Source organism: Muscardinus avellanarius (assembly GCF_963383645.1).
Source record: "Muscardinus avellanarius genome assembly, chromosome: 12".
Taxonomy (NCBI): domain Eukaryota; kingdom Metazoa; phylum Chordata; class Mammalia; order Rodentia; family Gliridae; genus Muscardinus; species Muscardinus avellanarius.
Window position 1 is genome coordinate 24,932,800 of NC_137798.1, and position 19,365 is coordinate 24,952,164.

Consider the following 19,365-nt stretch of genomic DNA (forward strand, 5'->3'; position numbering starts at 1 on the left):
ACATTACAGAATTGCATTTTTATGATGTTCAAGGTAATAGCAACAAATAGAAATTCAGAAATAATGGCTTCAACAAATTGTTGTAAAATATGCCAACTTCCCTTGTTTATTCAAAGAATGGTAAGTAATATATTTAACTGAGTCCAATAAAGTCATATTAAAAAAATTTTTTTTTTTTTGCAGGTCTGGGAGTGGAACCCAGGGGCATTCAACCTCTGAGCTACACCTCCTGCCCTATTTTTTATTCTTTTATTTTGAAACCGGGTCTCACTGAGTTGCAGAGGGCCTCACTAAGCAGCTGAGGCTGTCCGCGAACCACTAACCACCGGTCTCAGCCTCCTGAATGCTGGGATTACAAGTGTGTACCACCACACCCGGCTTAAAACTTTCTTTACTGAGCTTATTGCTCTATAAGTAGAGATTGCAGTAAGAAATTAATTAAGTGCTAGTTTTCTGTAAGATGCTTACCAGAAACTATCATAGATCATCCTTGCCCCAAAAATAACAAGCTTACAAAATGAGTTAACTTTATCTAGTCCAATCATGGTCACATAATAAGAGAGAGATTTAGATACAAATAATATTGTTTTTAGGCATAAAACTAGCTGCTATTCCTAAAACTCAGAGCATATTAGGCAAGAAAAAAAATAAGATATGTTATCTTCCTCACCAATGATTCTTTTGTAAAAGGACTCCCATGTTAGTTTCTTTTCTTAAATTCTTAAAAAAGGAAAACAGTGTAAACGAGTTCTAACTAGTAACAATATGTGTCTTGACTTTGCAGGTTACCAGCCCAATGAACATCTCTGAGTCAGATTCCAGCTTAGCTTTTGTAAGAGAATTTATACTCCAAGGTTTCTCTTGTGAGTGGAAGATTCAGGTCCTCCTCTTCTCACTCTTCACCACAACGTATGCGCTCACCATAACAGGGAACGGAGCCATTGTCTGTGCCCTGTTGTGTGACCGGCGACTCCACACTCCCATGTACATGTTTCTGGGGAACTTCTCATTTCTGGAGATCTGGTATGTCTCTTCTACAGTCCCCAAGATGTTGGTCAATTTCCTCTCAGAGAAAAAATCCATCTCCATTGCTGGGTGCTTTCTTCAGTTCTATTTTTTTTTCTCTTTGGGGACGTCTGAATGCTTGCTTTTGACTGGCATGGCCTTTGATCGGTACCTGGCTATCTGCCATCCCCTGCACTACCCTAATATCATGACTAGCAATTCCTGTACCAAACTGGTCCTTATGTGCTGGGTCTGTGGATTCCTGTGGTTCTTAATCCCCATCGCTCTCCTCTCACAGATGTCCTTCTGTGGTTCGAACATTATTGACCATGTTGTGTGTGATCCAGGGCCACTCTTTGCATTGGTGTGTGGAGCTGCCCCAAGAACCCAACTGCTTTGCTACACCTTAAGCTCCTTAGTTATCTTTGGTAACTTCTTCTTTATTCTCAGTTCCTATACTCTTGTCCTAATAGCTGTGCTGCGTATGCCTTCAGCCTCTGGGAGACATAAAGCCTTCTCCACCTGTGGGTCTCACTTGGCGGTGGTCTCGTTGTTCTATGGTTCTCTGATGGTCATGTATGTGAGCCCAGGGCTCGGGCATTCTGCTGGGATGCAGAAGGTAGCAACTTTGTTCTATGCTATGGTGACCCCACTCTTCAATCCCCTCATCTACAGTCTCCGGAATAAAGAGATAAAGGCAGCCCTGAGGAAAGTTGTAGGGAGTTCTAACATAATCTAAAGCATATTAGATGATTTCTCTATACCTGATGTCAGTATAGTCTAGTAAAATGCAATGAGAATTACATAGTAATTCAAAGCTACAAAAAAAGTCCAGAGATACTAACTGTATTAGACTATGAAATTAAGCATCTATTAGAGCCCTTAATAAAATTAAAGTGAATAGATTATATAGTTATCTGGAAGTTTGTGTTTTCTTTTTGTAACTTAGTCTATTAACTATGGAATGTACACATTGGGTGTTTTCTGGAGAGTTTTCATATAATTTATCTATAGATATATTCAGAAGTGCAATGTCCAGGGTACCTAATATTTTTACATAAAAAAACCCAAAGCTTGATGGTACAGTTAATTGAGTTTTAGATAATATCGCCTCCTAAAAATTGGAGAAGGAAACTGCTAAGGTTTGTTTGTTTGTTTGTTTTTGTGGTACTGGGGTTCCTGGAAGCCCTTCTACCTCCGGAATATGCTCCCAGACCTATTTTATACTTTTTTTTATTTTTGGAAACAGGGTCTCTTAAGCCAGCTGGGCTGCTTCAAACCAGCGCAATCCTCCTGTCTCCGCCTCCCAAGTGCGGGGATTACAAGCATGCGCCACCACGCCAGCCAGCTTCTAAAGTTTATAAACTTCTAAGGTTTAAAAAAAATGACAATTTGTTACTGAAACTGTGGGAAAAACTTAAGAAAATTTTTGAAAAGAAAAATCATCCAAAATCCAATCACACTAATCTAACTTTTCATTTACATGTCTGTTTTATTTAATATAGTGTTGAACTTGTTCCCATGTTATAGAAAGGTTTTATAATAATTTTTAAGAACAAAAATACTCTATTAAACAAATATGTTACAGATTGTAATTACCTTATCTTTTTTTTTTTTTTTGCATGTCTGAGAATAGAACCCAGGGGCATTCAAACTCCAAGCTACACCCTCTGCCCTATTTTTTATTATTCTTTATTTTGAAACAGTCTCACTAAATTACAGAGGGCCTCATTAAGTAGCTGAAGGAGGCTGTTTGCAAATCACCATCTTCTGGTCTCAGCCTCCCAAATGCTGGAATAACAAGCATGTACCACCATACCCTGAGTAAATTATTTTATATGGTAAGGTGAACATTTTCCTAGAAAGAGGGCTTTCCTTCCAAGGAGCTTTGAACTGTTTTGTAAAGGGTGCAAGAAAGGGAATTTTCAGAAGGAAGATTAGGAGAAAAATAAATACCATGGTCACCACAAGAATGACCTTCTACAGAATTAGTACTGGTTAGCAATGAAGTTACTCATCACTCCAACACCTTCTTTCCATCTACTACCATTCTTTTTGTGGGACATTATAGTTATATCTATTCTCTGGTTATAATACTACAAAAAAATCTTCATAAAGATTTTCCAGGATATTTTGCAGACTTAAACTAGGATTCATGATCTAAGCCTAAACAGAACTGTCCTAGAAAATTCAGAATATAAGAATATTACATGCATGCAATAATTTTACTTTTAACTGTCTTATAACAGTTCCTTAGAAAAGAGATCATTACTCAACTCAAATGGTAGAAATGCATTTATAAATTCTGACATGTACATTCCAAATAGAAAAATCATTTGTTCCTTTGGTGTAAGAAGTTGTCAAGTCCTGAGTCAGTCTTACTTATCAGAACTGTCATATATCTCTCAGCCTGTGGGAATCCTTTTCACCTCAATAGCCATTCCCAGGTATGACTTTAAATTTCTTGAGACCAATCAATAAAGGGCTCAAGAAGAGCAAGTAGTCAACACAGGCAGTATTTCCACCATAGCCTTAGCCCTTCCTACCTCAGATCACTCAGTTCATATGTTTGTGCATCTCTAGCTGTTGAATTACCTCTTCTTACAACTCCAAACCCTATGACTGTTTCACAGCCCTTCTCATAATGCTAATTATTTACACTAAAATTTGTATATACTATCCAAAGCCAAACTGCATCCCCAAGGGAGAAGAAAATAGAAAAAAATTATTAGGAATAAAAACAAAAAGATAGTGTTGTTGTTTTTTTCCTGAGCATTTAGGCTTTTGAAAGGAAACAGAAGGTGATGTTTAAAAAAATTGTGCTGGTTAATGGTTTCCTCAGAGGAAATGAGTTAGTATTTTATACCTTTAAATATGAGTCATAGTGTTTAGTAGCTGCCTTTAAGTGCTTGTTATGCCGGCCACACATGGAATATCCCCTCAAATACAGATAAATTGCTCATGGAGCAAAATTTATTTGTACAAGCAAACATCATATGCACTCAAGATTACTTGGAAAGTTAGAGCACAGGATGCATAGGCAAAAATATGACAATAGGAAGTGTGAATTTGTTAATAAGTTTTCATGTGCAAATTAACCACCACAAGATTTGTTCTTTGGGCTACATTGAGAAAAATAGTTAACATTTTGAGTCATATATTTTGTGACTGTTCAAAGTCATTTCTGTATATTATTTTATTTACTATTTAAGAGAACACAGATTAGTAGTACTTCATCTCCCAATTACTGAGAATGAAAACAGCACAAATTAATTTGCCTGGAGATGGTATTTGATCAAAGTCAGGCTGACTACAGACTTTATACTCTATTACTGAAAGTTGGCTTCAAATCTGAATTATTTCAACCAACACTAGGTAAGTTGGTTTCTGGGATTACAGGCATGTGCCACCATGCCTGGTTAACACATCCATGTTTTTTATAACAACGTAACTTAAATGCTTACCTCTTTCAAATAACATAAGCCATTTATCTTTCAAAACACATTTTCAATCATCTCAATAAAAAACAAGCTATTTTTTTAAAAAAATGATAATTCAACTATTTCCAAAGAAGAAAAGAACCCAGAATTTAAGAGTTGGAAAAAATAATAAATAATTGTATTAAGTAATTCATGATGGGGAATGTGCCAGCATTGGAAAATTGCTTTGGTATTACTTTCAAAATCTGAAAAGTTTTCTGGGCCTGGGTGCTGCACAGACACTCAGGCAGGGAGAGGGAAGCCGCTTGCACAGCGCCAAAAGTGATTAGCAAGTACACAAAAGAGTTGCAGCCCAGGGCCTGTATATTTTAAAGACAAATTACATAATAAATAACTTTTAGCAGATAGGTTAAAACTCCCCAAAGACGCAGGAGAATGATACCGGCCTTTTTCAAAGGGGGCAGATACCATGTGACCCCAAACTTTGTCAACCAAGTAACACATCTTAGTCTTAACAAAGACAGGGGCAGGCCCACACCTGGGTCAGTAAGGAGGCTTTTGGTCAAGCCGGATGAAAGATAGGTGGGCCCACACATAGTCAGGTCAGGAAGACTATTGGTTAAGCAAGATGGAAGATAATGAATTTTTATAAAAACTATTCTATATCCCAAAACCTCAGTGTCTTACCTTCAAGGTACTCTACTCCATCTATCTATCTATCATCTATCTATCTATCATCTATCTATCTAACATAGTGCTTTAATAATGCTGTCCCTTCTTTCTGTCTTTGTAATAATAAAAATTGCTTAAGCTTACAGCAGTATAGTTCTGGATATTTTTTCTAAATTAGTTAAGAACAAGAACCCGCAGCCTCGCCATCTCACACCATTACAATTCAATTACTCCAGCATTTTAACCACTTAACTGGGTACAAAAACAAAAAGGAAATTTGCTATCTACCCAAGGACCCAGATTTGTAGCACATATTGGACTTAGATTTGATGGGGAATGTGCCGGTATTGGAAAATTGCTTTAGTATTAATTTCAAAATGTAAAAATATTCAAGGCCTGTGTGCTGCACAGACAAGCAGAGAGGAGGAGGCAGAGTTCCCAGCACCAAAAGTGATTAGAAAATACAAAGAAAAAAAAAGACCAGGCGCATGCTTGCAATCCTCGTGCTTGGGAGGCGGAGACAGGAGGATCGAGCTGGTTCAGAGCCAGCTTTGCTGGCATAAGAGACCCTGTTTCCAAATTTAAAAAATATAAAATAGGTCTGGGAGTATAGCCCGGAGGGAGAAGGACTTCCAGGAACCCCAGTACCACCAAAAAAGAAAGAAAGAAAGAAAGAAAGAAAGAAAGAAAGAAAGAAAGAAAGAAAGAAAGAAAGAAAGAAAGAAAGGAGTTGTAGCCAGGGCCTTCATATTTTACAGACAAGTTTACATAATAAATATCTTCTAGCAGATAGGCTAAAACTCCCAAGGACACAGGAGGATAATACAGGCCTTCCTCAAAGAAGGCAGATACGTGTGTGACCCCTGACTTTGTTAACCAAGTAACATATCTTTGTTGTAACAAAGGCATGGGCTTCCACTAGAGATGAGGGTGGGCCCACACCTGCAGGAAGAAAGCTTTGGTCAGGCAGAATGTGAGATAGTAAATCCTCATAATTATATCAAAACACTTGACCTGGAGATAATGGGAAGATCCACACCTGTGTTGGATCAGGAAGACTATTGATTAAGAAAAATGAAAGATAATAAATCTGTTCTTATCCAAAACCTCAGTGTCTTACCTTCAAGGCAGTCTTCTCTCTCTCTCTCCCTCTCTTTCTATCTTTCTCTCTCTCTCTCTCTCTCTCTCTCTCTCTCTCTCTCTCTCTCTCTCTCTCTCATGTAGTGCTTTAATAATTTTGGTTCCTTCTTTCTACATTTATAATAATAAAAATTGCTTAAGTTTGCAGCAATATATTCTGGCTTTTTTTTCCTAAAAATTAGCTAAGAACAAGAACCCGCGGCTCCATCTCACACCATTACAAGATTCAGCTACATATAATAGAAGCCCAAATAGCAGCAGTTTATGCAAAATATTTAGTTGTTAGTTGTTTGGGCTATCTCCCCCATATTCCTGACTTATTAATACTTTTAGAGATAATCAGGCCATAGCAGTCTAAAAGTAGGCAGTACCAACATGCTATCAGGTACCCAACATTTCTGAATTTTTAAATAAATCCTTCTTAGAATATATTTTCTTTGTCATTAACACTATATTTACTGAAAATAACAGTGGAAGTTCCATATAGATAGTAAAACAGAGGCAAACCTATAATCCAATCATATTATTGCTTAAACATAAATATGTTGAATGATGACTACTATAAATAAGAGACTACACCATTTAATCACATTTAATTTATTAAGCTGTGCACATTGTCACCAGAATAAAACTGAGTTTGCATTAGGCATGCAATAAGAAAAGGAATGCAATGACAGAAGTTTGAAAGTGGCCCCTTTCTCAGAAGTCTCACATTAGGAAGTTGATATTTCTCTTAAGTAAATCTTTATATCAGAATAAAAAGCAAAAGAAACAGATTTAGCAGATATAAAAGTTGTAAAAGATAAATATTTATTTATTTGTTTATTTATTTATGGTACTAGAAGATGAATCCAGAAGCACCCTATCTCTGAGCTACACCCCTCAATCCTATAGTATTTTTAATTTTGAAATAGGCTTTGCTAAGTTGCTGGGATTACAGGCATGTGCCACCATACCTGGATCAAAAATCTTAATAAACAAACAAAAATAAAGTACTCTAGAGCTTAAAATTTTCAATTCATGAGTGTGTGTGGAAATAATAAATTTAAATTTGTTTCCTAATTCTCAAAAGAACCAAAAAGTCTCACAGAGTACTTGAAAAAAGGATGGTGGAAACAAGAAATGAGAGAACTATTTGAAAATCAAACATATGTCATTGTTAATGCAGGAACAGAAGCAAAAATAATCAAGATAATAATGCTTTCAAAGTGAATTACAGCCTGGTGCAGGGACAGCAGTGTGGTAGACTTGGTGGAGGTGGGTCTCTATTAGCTCAAGGCAAAACACGCCCCTGAAAAATGAAGAAGGACTTGTTTTTTCAGACATCGGAAGAATTGATACAAAGTGAGAAGTGAAATCCACAGCCCAGAATAGCAGAGAGGAAATCATAAAACAGAAAAAGTGGTAAGGGGAGAAAAGGAAGAGAAAATGGTGCTGTTTGGGAAAAAGTTAAGAGATTAACACAGCACACTCTGCTTCCCCTGGAACTTCCCCACTTAGAGCTAATAGTAGGAGTATCATGCTTATGTGTGACAGGATTCATTAAGGGGGAAAGAATCGCAGAAGAAAGGCTTTTTCTCCTTCTCTGCAAAAGAAGATGGGAAAGAATCTTCCTGAGACACTTCAGCTCTGGCTCCACTAATCTCGACTTCCTTGGGGGATGCCCCAGGCCACGAGGTAAGCAGAAAATAGGCAGAATTTGAGGGAAACACTCGGGATAAAGCCTCCACAATTTGAATAGCCAAATGAGGAAGTATCATTGGTGGAGGCTGTGTGCCTTGGAATAATAGCATTAAACCTAACCTTCTGAGGACAAAGGATTCTTTTGTAGCTCAGAATTCTATTTGCCTAGGAGATCTGTCCCTAGGCCATTGTGTCTCTTTGGTCTGAGATCTATTGCAACCCTTGAAATCTCCCTAGATACTGGAATGGAGAGGGAAGCCCAAGAATAGCAGGACATGCTTTGTGACACATCAGAACAACAAGGCTGACTCATCTACATGATGAATTTCTGGCCCTTTTCCTCAGCCTCTTGGGAACTTTTCACTGAAGTCAGAGGCACATGGGCTTCTTCTACAATTGAAGGGACATTACTGAAGGAAAGACAGCTATGATGGTGCAGAGCCATCTCTATGGTATTGCTCAGATATTTCTCACTGCAACTCAAGGGGAAGTCAGAGATGTCATTTTATTAATACTAAACCTCCTTTGACCATGGGTATAAGTTGCTGGAGAAGGAGGGTGATGCCCTTCACTTGTGTCTAACTGACGTCCATCATTCCCAGAGCATCAGTCTGCTCTCCTGCCCCTTTCAATCCTTTTAGTGACCTAAGCAGGGGACATTTTACTGCTCTTTTCATAATGCCCAGTTGGAGCCCTTTACCATGTGTGAGGAATCAGTAAAGAGCAAGAGAAGGGTCCGTACAACCTCCTAGTGTTATAGGCCAGAGACCAACTCTAGGTCCCAACAAAAAAAGCAGTACAAGAACTTTATTAAATATGGCCATATTGAGAAGGCAAAGCGAGATCCAGCAACTCAGTCCTGTCTTCAGGGTGCTGGCACGAGCTGGGTGAGAGGCATGCATAATTAAGTAGACTTGGTCAAGTTTTATTTCAGTTAATTATTGTCTCATTTCTGGTTCTGTGAGATGGCTCTGGAGAATTCTTTATCATGAAGGGAGAAATTTCTGCTTGTTTCTCAGGATACTTATCTGTGGAACCTGTGATCTGGGAAGTGGGCAATTCAGTTCCCAGGAGGTAACTGTTTCTACAGGTAGGGGCAGTCTTTTCCTGGCTTGAGGTGCCTGTAAGGCTCCACTGTGGATAATGACTGGAGACTTCTGGGCCCCACTGCAGGGGGGCCAGTGTCTGAGACAGGACACTGCAAATCTTGCTTCAGTCTTGAAGCAGAGTAAGAAAGGCTAGGTAAATTTAGGGATAATGAACTTTGTATTGACAGTTTTTAGATAAACACTCCTTAAGTGATTAACATGCCTGCACACAGAACTGAGCAAGTATGTATCTAAATTCAAGGTAATAAAGAAGAATGCAAAAGGAAGGCAGAGATGTCAGGCTTTCTCCTGCTTTCTGTTACACAGGGCCTCTGTAGGCCTACGTAAAAAGTCACTGCTTTTAGTGAAAACAGCCTAAGTTGCTGATATAGTTTCTCCAGCCCTGAGATCAGAACACAAAATCATCCAAATGTTGTACCAGTATTGGGAAGAGGCTTCAAAGTGTATTAATGTACCAGTATTGGGAAAAATTTTCAATTTTTCAAATATATCTTTGGTAGTAAAAGAAGCCAGAAGCTTCAGAGAAAGGTCTGTAGGATTCTAGACACCAAGGGTGATTAGCAGACAACAGAGAGAGTTTCGGGGCCTTTTTCAGTGTAAAGATAAGATTTCCCAAGGAAGTGAAAGGATGCCATATACTTTCAGGAGATCCCAGACTTCGATAATCATGGGAGTATGCCATAAACCTTCAAGAGATACCAAAATCCGGTGATCAAATAACACATTTTGGGGTATAACAAGAGACTTGGAGTCTGTACCAGAAACAGGACAGGCTAGCAGGAAGGAATCCCCCATATCAAAAGGGCTGGCCCTAGAGGGGGTGGATCTGGTTGGGTTAGGAGACTGGCTATAAGAATACTCTGTGTCCAGGAATCTTCGGTGAATTCATTCAAACCACGTCCCCCATGCCACTCCTGAATGGCATGGGGCTGTAAGTGTCCTCTGTATTTCTTTTTAATAAACTCCTTTAAATCTTCCACAAGAGTCTGGGCTATTGCATATTTATCCTTAGCTCAGGACAAGAACCCACGGTTTTATGGGAATTGTTCCCAGGAGCCTAACAAAGGCCCCCGGGGACAGTTTCCCCAAACGGTAACGCTCACCCCAAACCATAACAGTCCAAACCATAACAGTCGTGGTCACCTTAGTCACTTTCTCAGCTCCATCACTGCCCAGCTCATTTGATCTACTTGATGTTTGGCCTGAACTAGCTTTTGAGAATTTCTATTTCCTATAAACTCATGAGTTACAATATAATGTGAGACTATACTATACCAATAAAATTTTAAAAATAAAAAAATTAAATAAATTCAACATTAGAATCCACTTAGAAAGCTTTTTTGGTTCTGCCTGAGGACCTCCACGGTGTAAACATCAACCTTGAAGGCAGAAAACCTGGACTATCATTCCAGCCCTGCCACCCTCTATTTCTGTAACCTTGGCCAGTAACTGAACTTCTTTGACATTCAACTGCCTCGTGAGTAAAATGAGACGGTGGGCCCCCACATGTCACATGGCTAAGGATCAAGTACGAGTGTACATTTCTCTCTTTATGTTTGTAGCATTGCCACATTTTGTCCCTTGGGTCCATTTTATAATGTACAAGTAAATTTGTCATGAACAGCACAATAACTTCTGGGGTTCTTGGCTTCCATGGTAAAAAGAATTTCAACACACACCACTCAGAGAAAAAGGTAGAGTTTTTTTTTTTTTAAGCAAAGTAAGAATATATGTTCAGGGGAAATGTAGGCCACATCAAGAGAGCGGCCTGGGGATCTTTTGCAATTCCTTTTTATAGGGTATCTAGAAAGAGGCTGGCTAAGGAGTACAGGGTAGAATGGATGGTAGCCGCTTCTCTTTGAAGCTTTCTGATTCACAAAAGGTGACCATTCCTTTGAGTCAGAACTCCTATGAGTTGGGAGACAGGAAGTGGGGAGCAGAGATAGGACTGTGGGGGTGTGGGGTTCTTAACAAAAAATGAGTTTTGAGGATCTTCCTGGAGGGGAACAGAATTTGACGAAGGGTGAAGCTCTCAGGTTTAATCATCTCAGGAATTTTCTGAGCCATCCTATTTTAATTTAAAAGTGTGGGCTGTACTGGTATTGGGAAGAGGGTTTAAAATGTATTAATGTGTCAATACTGGGAAAGATGTCCAATCTTAAAATATATCTTCTTTACTATGAAAGCCAGGGTTAGCTAACATGTCCTTGCATTCCTAAGAACAATTTAACACATTTTGGGGGAGAAGACGAAAGGTAAAAGCCTGTGTCTGGAGACAGAGATGCCTCCCCCTCAGGCCATAAATCTGGGCCTGTGTTTGGAGACAGAGATGTCTCCCCCTTTAGGCCATAAATTCGGCTGGAGAGATAACAGAAGCAGAGCCGGGGTTGGAGATAAGGGGTAACATGATCTCCAAAAATCAGAGGGACCTGCTGGACTTAGACAGGATAAAAACTCAGTAAACTGGAGTTCGTTGACATTTTCGTTCGAATTGCCCCCCTGTGCCCCGCTCTGGCACAGGGCTGTAACTATCTCTATATTTCTATCTTTTTAATAAACTTCTTTAAATCTTCAGCAGCTGTCCAAGCGATGAATACTTATTCTTAGCTTAGGACAAGAATCCACAGTTTTTGTTTGTCTGTCTGTGTGATGGGGGGGATTACTTCTCCACACACACAACACGCACATTTCCCCTCCACAACCTATTCCTGCAACATGGGCCTGTCTTAAGAATAACCAAGCTGTGTTAACTGAAGATTTCAGATTTTATAACCTTATCTTTTTTCCCTTCCCAATGTGTCTCCTTTCTACCTAAAATTTTATTTTTCTATTCTCTTGTCAAATTTACTAACTTGGGTTGGGTGTGGTGTTACGCACTGAAAATTTCAGTCCTTGGGAAGCTGTGATAGAAGAATGCCTCAGCAACTTGGCAAGGCCCTTGGCAACTTAGCAAGATCCAGATAAAGAATTGACATAGGGTTGGGACTGTAGCTGAGAGAAAGAATGTCTCTGAATTCGTTCTCAGCAATACAAAAAAAAGGAAAAAGACAATGACAATTGCTGACTTGTTTTGGAATGATCTCATTCAGAGCTGAGGTCTCCCCTAATAAGCCCCAGCAGGATGACAGGGAAATGCCATCAGTTTCTGTCTTAGAATCTATGACAAATTATTGGTATTGATTCTCCTCACTGTCCTCTGTGTTTCTGTCCCCTCTAGGATTGCCCATTCCCATAGGATTTCACACCTTATTCTTTCCCCTCTCTTTCTAGAAGCAGTGCCAAGGATGAAAACACCTCTGTTCTCCCCTGTGATCCTCGCCCCCCTCTTCCTGCTGGACCTGATGAGCGGTGGCTTGCTGAGCAAGGGCTGGACTGCCCCTGACTGCACTGTGGCAGATGGCTCCTTGTTGCCCAACCTCTCCTACTACATCCCATCCTGTCCCATGGCCCCAAAGCTGCATGTTTTTGCTTCATGTTCCAATGTTAAAAACCTGACTCAGACCCTGAGGTCAGTGCCCAGGTACATAGAGGCACTTTGCCTCCAGGGCACGGTACCTGTCCTGCCAGCTGATGTCTTTGGTCACTTCCCCTCCCTACGCCTTCTGAGACTACAACTGGGGACCCTTGAGGTTGCATCTGAGGCCTTTCAAGGCTTGGACCAGCTTCAGCACCTTTTCTTTGAACACCATGCTTCCTGTTGCCAGAGTCTCTACCTCCCTCCAGACTCCCTAGAATCCCTCAGAGTCCTCAGCAGCCTTTCCTTCCAAGGCTACTGCCTGAAATACAGCCAGAACATACAGTTGCCCATCAGCCTCAGTCATCTGACCCTGAGGCATAGCTGCTTAACAGAGCTGCAGGAACTGCAAGGGCTCTTCTCAAACCTTGTGCCTGGCTCCTCTCCTACCAAATCATGGTCCCCGGTTCTGGAGGTACTGGATTTGTCTTCTAACCTGCAGCTCAACCAGGCCAGTGCTGGAGCCTTGCATGGCCTCCAGCTTCGTTACTTGAGGCTGGACGGTACTCCACTAAATGCATCAGGCCTCTTGGGCTCAGGACTTATCCGCCTGGACTTTCTTTCCCTAGTAGGTACAGGCATAGAAAAACTGCCTGGGGATGTGACAAGCTACTTTGAGCTTCCTGCACTTGAGCTTGGGAGGAACCAAATCCGGAACATAGAGGATGGAGATCTGCCAAGCTGCTGCTCCCTGGAACTCCTCAGCCTTCAGGGCAATGGCCTGCGATCACTTCCCATTAAATTCCTGAATAGCCTGCCCCAGCTTCAGAGGCTCAACCTCTCCATGAATAAGCTGGGCCCAAGCCTAGTGCTCCCAGAAGGACTTGTTAGCACAAACTTGAGAGTGCTAGATCTGTCCCACAATGAGCTCTGTGTTCTGCCCAGTGGAGCCTTCTCTGGTCTTCCTCAACTTCAGGAGCTTTGGCTGAATGGTAACAACATTTCCAACTTGTCCAGTGAGAGCCTAGAGGGACTGAGGTGGCTGAAGACCCTAGACCTTAGCTGGAACCAAATTAAGGTACTAAAACCAGGCTGGCTCTCCTCTCTTCCTTCCTTGGTCTCACTGAGTCTTCTGGGCACCTCTTTAGAGCATATTTCAGGCAAGCAGCTCCAGGGGCCTCAAAAGCTGAGCCATCTGCAGCTGGGTTCCCTTGAGATGCTGGACATCTTCCCTCCTTGGCCACCAGCACTGCTCAGCTTGGAGATACAGGCATCAGGGTGCATCCAGCTTAATATCCCCAGTGGACAGCCCTTTCTGTTCTTGGAGAACCTTACCTTACAATCTTCCAATGTAGTGCTATTTCCAGACAATGTCTCCATTCATTTCCCTTCTCTGCGTCACCTCACTCTGCAAGGAATCAGCCCCTACATTTTCTCAAACCGAGGATCCCACAGATTCTTCCCACAGCTTCCCCTCCTGGAGCACTTGCACTTCTGGTCCGATAATGGGGAGGCAGATGATCTGCATCTGTCTGGGATGCCCAGGCTCCGAGTGCTCGAGCTGGGAGACCTGAACTTCCTCTCTGAGCTCAGGCCAACAAAGCTGGAGATGGTGTTGAAGGTGGTGCCCCAGCTACAAGTACTTGCACTGAGCCACCTCAATTTTGGGAACTTCTCTGAGTCCAGCCTCAGGGACTTGGGACACCTCCGGCTGCTGCTGCTCAACTCTGAATGGGCCCTGGGGTTGGACAGCAGCCTGGAGGAGCTAATCCCCCAGATGCCCCCCTATGTTTATTTCTCAGATATCAATTTTACCTGCCAGTGTGAAAGCTCCTGGGTGGGTCCTTGGGCAGCGAGGGCACCTAACACCTTTGTGCATGGGCTGGAGAAGTCCATCTGCAAAGCCAATGCCTCCGACTTCTCCCAGACGCCACTGCTCTCCTTCCTTTCTCGTCACTGCCCACGCCACCCTGACTTTCAGGGCTTTGTCATCAGTTTCACTCTGTTGCTGCTGCTGACTGTCCTAGCACTGCTTGGCTGCCCCAAGTGGTCCTGGCTTCACCATCTCCAGACCCTCCTTCATGCCTGGTGGTGGAAATTGGGTGGGCGTGGTCCCAGAAGCCAATTCTGCTACGATGTCTTTATATCTTATTGTGAGCAGGATCAAGCCTGGGTGCTGAAAGAACTGGTTCCTGTCCTGGAGAAGCCTCCTCCAGCTGGCAAGGGTTTGAGGCTCTGCTTGCCAGAGAGGGACTTTGGAGTTGGGCAGGGTAGAATGGATGCCATGGCTCTGGGCATGGAGATGAGCAGGGCCACCCTCTGTGTGCTCAGCCGCCATGCCCTGGGAAGCCTCTGGTGTAACCTGGAGTTAAGGCTAGCCACCTACCACTTGGTGGCCAGGCCTGGCACAGCTCGCCTCCTGCTGCTCTTTCTGGAGCCCATTGATCGGCGGAAGCTGTGTGGTTACCACCGCCTCACCCGGTGGCTCCAGAAAGAAGACTATTTTGATTTGCCTCGAGGGAAAGTGGAGTGGGATGCTTTCTGTGAGCAACTCTGGAGACGGCTAAGGAAAGCTGAACAGGAAAGAGATGATTAAGGGCCACAAGAGATTTGGCCATGTAGGAATATCTTTCAGCAATGACCCGGAGCACATGACTAGAGAGCAGCCTATCTACAGGGTCTGAGAATGACTCTCGCTTCAAGCCTACTTCCACTCTAAAATGATGCAGATGGAGATACCATGTTTCAGTAGGAGAATGTATTTGAAAGCACTGGAAATAGGATATCAATTCATAAAACTGTTCTGATACCCACTGGTCTTTTCACAACACAAAACTTACCTTAAGAGATACACAAAGATGGTTTGTAGAATACCATATGCATCTTAGAAATCATCTTAGAATGACTTCATTCTGCCTCTGTTAAAAGCAATTATAGTCACTTGTTTATAAAAATCCATATTATTTAAGAGAAATGGGACAAGAATTAATGATCTATTTGCCAGTGTTCCGAAGCTAAATAAAAAATATATGTATTTTCAAGCCAGGCGTGGTGACGCACACTTGTAATCCCAGCATTCGGGAGGCTGAGACCGGAGGATTGTGGTTCTTGGACAGCCTCAGCTACTTAATGAGGTCCTCAGCAACTTAGTGAGACCCTGTTTCAAAATAAAGAATAAAAAATTGGGCAGGGGTTGTAGCTCGGAGGTTGAATATCCCTGGGTTCCATCCCCAGACTCGCAAAAAAAATTTTTTTCAGTTCACCACAAGTCCAACTATTTCAATTTCCCTAATTTTTGAGGTTCTCACAATAACCGCATCACATGAGTGAGGACAGCTGTTCTTATGCTATATTACACATGAGCAATCTAGGTACATAAAGGTCAGGTGATAAACAACCCTGTCACAGCTTGAGTGTCAAAACACTGGGATCAGGTGCCTGTTCCTCTGGCTCACAGTCCAGTACTCTCTTCTCTACTGTCTTTCATTTACCTCTAGTCCATGACAACTTACCTGGCCACCAAGTTAAAATAGGCAAAAACGGGGTGAATGTCATAAAAAGACACACATGTGATCAATTTACAAGAATTTTTCACACATTCATAGAAAATGTTGAATAAAATTGCCCCCAAGCAGAAAGATAAAATGCCATGATAAGGATGGAATATCATGCACCTGTTAAGAATTATGCTTCAAGGTAATTCAGTGCCGTGATAGAAAAAGGTTTTAAATAAAAATATTGACAAATGGCATGTACTCTTTTTTGTGCTTTTATTGGTGCATTATCGTCACACATCATAATGTAAGTCATGTTGGCAATAACATACATGCACATGCTCTTGGTGCCCCCTCCCCATTTCCCTCTCTCCCAATATGGAGTACCCATATTGATGTTGATATATATTCACATGTATGCACATAGTCTATGGTAGTATTTCTATTAATGAACCTAAATCTTCCTCCACCCCTACCCTTTTATCTTCTCCCTGGCTCTCTCCTCATCATCTGGGGCTTCTCTTGTATCTCAATTACTCCTTATTCTGCACATATTAAAGAAAATGTACGACCCTTCACTCTCTGTGATCAGCTAATATCACTAAACATGTGTACCAGTATGGGGAAATGGCTTCAAAATGTATTAATGTGCCAGTACTGGAAAAGGGCTTTAAAATGTATGGATATACCAGTATTGGGAAATGGTTTCAAAATGTAGCAATTAGGGCTACAGAGTTCCAGGTGCACCAAGGGGGATTAGCAAGAGAATAGAGGAAGTCCAGGGACTTTGCATTTCTTTTTTTTATAACACACACACACACACACACACACACACACACACACACACATTTTTTTTAATGATACATCACTTTGGAATACAAGACTTGAGAGGATATGCAAGCACATATCATCCAGTAAGCCCTCATCCAATCCCCATTCCATTCCCTCCCTTGATCCCATGCTTAATTGGTGATTATCTTTGATATAATTGTTTACTCACCTCATGAGTTTTAAAGAGATTCCATCCTCCTTTATCCCCTCCCCTCTGATTGGTCACCTTAATTGCTTTTCAATAGGGCCCTTTCTACTACTCGACCTCTTCCTGTACCCCCTTTCCTCCTAGTTCTTGCTAATTAGGGGAAGCATCTGGATTTTATTTTCTGTGCTATTTCTCTGTGCATGCCGCATTGCAAGTTCCAATCCCACTCTTGATGGCCCCAGTAGTGGCCTGGCCACCCAGAGGACTCTGATCCCAACCTCGCTGGCTCCAGCACCAGCCCTGCCTCATGGGAGGCCCCAGCCCTGGCCTCGCTGGCCCCTGCACCGGCCTAACCCCTCGGCTGGCTCTTCTACCAGCCTCAGAGGCCACAGCACCGGTCTAGCCTCATGCCAGGCTCCGATCCCGGCCTCGCTGACCCTGGCACCAGACTAACCCCTCGGCAGGCTCCTATCCTGGTCTCGCAAGTCCCAGCTCTGTCCTTGCCTCACAGGAATTTCCGATCCCAGCCTCGCTGGCCCTGGCACCAGCCTTATCCCTCAGCAGAGTCCGATCCCAGCCTCGTAGGTCCCAGCACTGGTCTTACCTCATGGCAGGCTCAGATCCTGACCTTGCTGGCCCGGGCACCAGCCTAACCCCTCAGCTGGCACCGATCCCTGCCTCAGAGGCCTCAGTAGTGCCTTGCCTCAAGGTAGGCTCCGGACTTTGCATTTCTAAGAGAAGCAAACTTCCCCAAGGATGGGGATGGCTCTGAGGAAGCCCAGGGTCTTTTTACATTTTAAAAATAAACAAACTTCCCAAGAATGTGGGAGGATGCCATGAGCCTCCAAGAGATCTCAGACTCCAATAATCAACTAACACATTTTGGGGTGTAACCAACAACTTCGGGTCTGTGCTGGAGACAGGGCAGGTCTACAGGAAGGAATCCCCACATCAAAAGACCTGCCCTGGAGAGCAAACGGATCTAGTCTGGTCAGAAGACTGAATATAAAGCTACTCTGCACTCGAAAGACTTCAGTGACTTCTTTTCAAGTCACCCCACTCTGTCACCCCTTATGGCATAGTGCTTTAAAGTCTGTTCTATCTTTTCGGCTTTGTAATAGTAAACTCGTTTACAGCAAGAGTTCAGACTAGTGTTTTCTATACTTAACTCAGAACAAAAACCCACTGCTATAGATCTCACTGTAACAGCTTCAGGAGCCCAATAGGCCCCCCCAAAACATTTCTATCACCATAACATAACGTTCTTCCATTTTCTTGCAAATGATGTAATTTTATTTTTCTTTATTGCTGAGTAGAATTACATTGTGTGTATTTCTCTTAATTTTATAATCCATTCATCTGTTGATGAACATTTAGGTTGGTTCCATAGTTTGGCTATTGCTATAAACATGGGCATATATTACAGTAGTTCTCTGGTTTCAACCCCTTTGGAAAGATACCCAGGAGTGGTATGGCCAGTGTTAGGTCAGAGCAGAGATGTTGGCGCCCCCACCCTGAAAGCTCCAGTTGGCTGTTGCATATAATCACAGATACAGTTGTCGCCACCCAGCTCCAGTTGGCTGATGCGTACAATAGCATACACGTGTGTCACCCACTTCCTGACAGGTGTCACCCAGTTCCAAGAACTTGGATACAAACCACTGTTTAAGAAACAACAACCTAACTGCCCAACTCCTCTCTCTCTCTCTCTCTCTCTCTCTCTCTCTCTCTCTCTCTCTCTCTCTCTCTCTCTCTCTCTTCTCTCTTAAAAAAAAAAGCCCCATTAAAAAATTTCAACCTGCTGATACTGGGTGTGCACTTCACTGACCCCACCTTTGGACCAGTAAACTTCACCTGGGAATGCAGAATAAAGCACCTCTTGCTTTTACTTGGCCTGCTTGCCTCATTTCCTGAGTGGCAACTTTACGGCTAGATTATATGGTAGATCCATTCCCAGTTTTGGTGTGTGTGTGTGTGTGTGTGTGTGTGTGTGTGTGTGTGTGTGTTACCAAGGATTAAATTCAATTCTATAGAATAGTTTGAAATATATTGGCATTAGTTCTTATTTAAAAATATGGTATCCGGGCGTGGTGAAGCACACTTGTAATCCCCGCGCTTGGGAGGCTGAGACAGGAGGATCGCACAGGTTCACAGCCAGCCTCAGCTACTTAGTGAAGCTTTCAGCATCTTAGTGAGACCCTGTTTCCAAATAAAATTTAAAAAAAGGTCTGGGATTATAGCCCGGGGGTAGAAAGCTTCTGGATTCCACCGCCAGTAACACACACACACACACAAAAAAAGAGAGTGTGCACAGTTGCCACTTCAGGGAGCCAGAGCCAATCAATACATAGCTCCCCTACCACCACCCTTTACAGGAATAATAAGGATG

At 42.3% G+C, this 19,365-nt stretch overlaps 2 protein-coding genes across 2 annotated transcripts; both read left to right on the top strand.

The window, feature by feature from the left end:
- Positions 1-778: 778 nt before the first annotated feature.
- LOC308271392 (olfactory receptor 11H12-like) lies at positions 779-1,744 on the top strand (the record flags this gene model as incomplete). Its single annotated transcript, XM_080707688.1, has 1 exon — positions 779-1,744. Exon 1 carries the CDS (start codon positions 797-799, stop codon positions 1,742-1,744), a length of 948 nt encoding a protein of 315 aa, XP_080563814.1. The 5' UTR covers positions 779-796.
- A 10,589-nt stretch (positions 1,745-12,333) lies between these two features.
- On the top strand, positions 12,334-15,099 carry LOC308270906 (toll-like receptor 11; the record flags this gene model as incomplete). The annotated part of the gene is made up of 1 exon (XM_080707060.1): positions 12,334-15,099. One exon carries the CDS (start codon positions 12,334-12,336, stop codon positions 15,097-15,099), a length of 2,766 nt encoding a protein of 921 aa, XP_080563186.1.
- Positions 15,100-19,365: the final 4,266 nt, after the last annotated feature.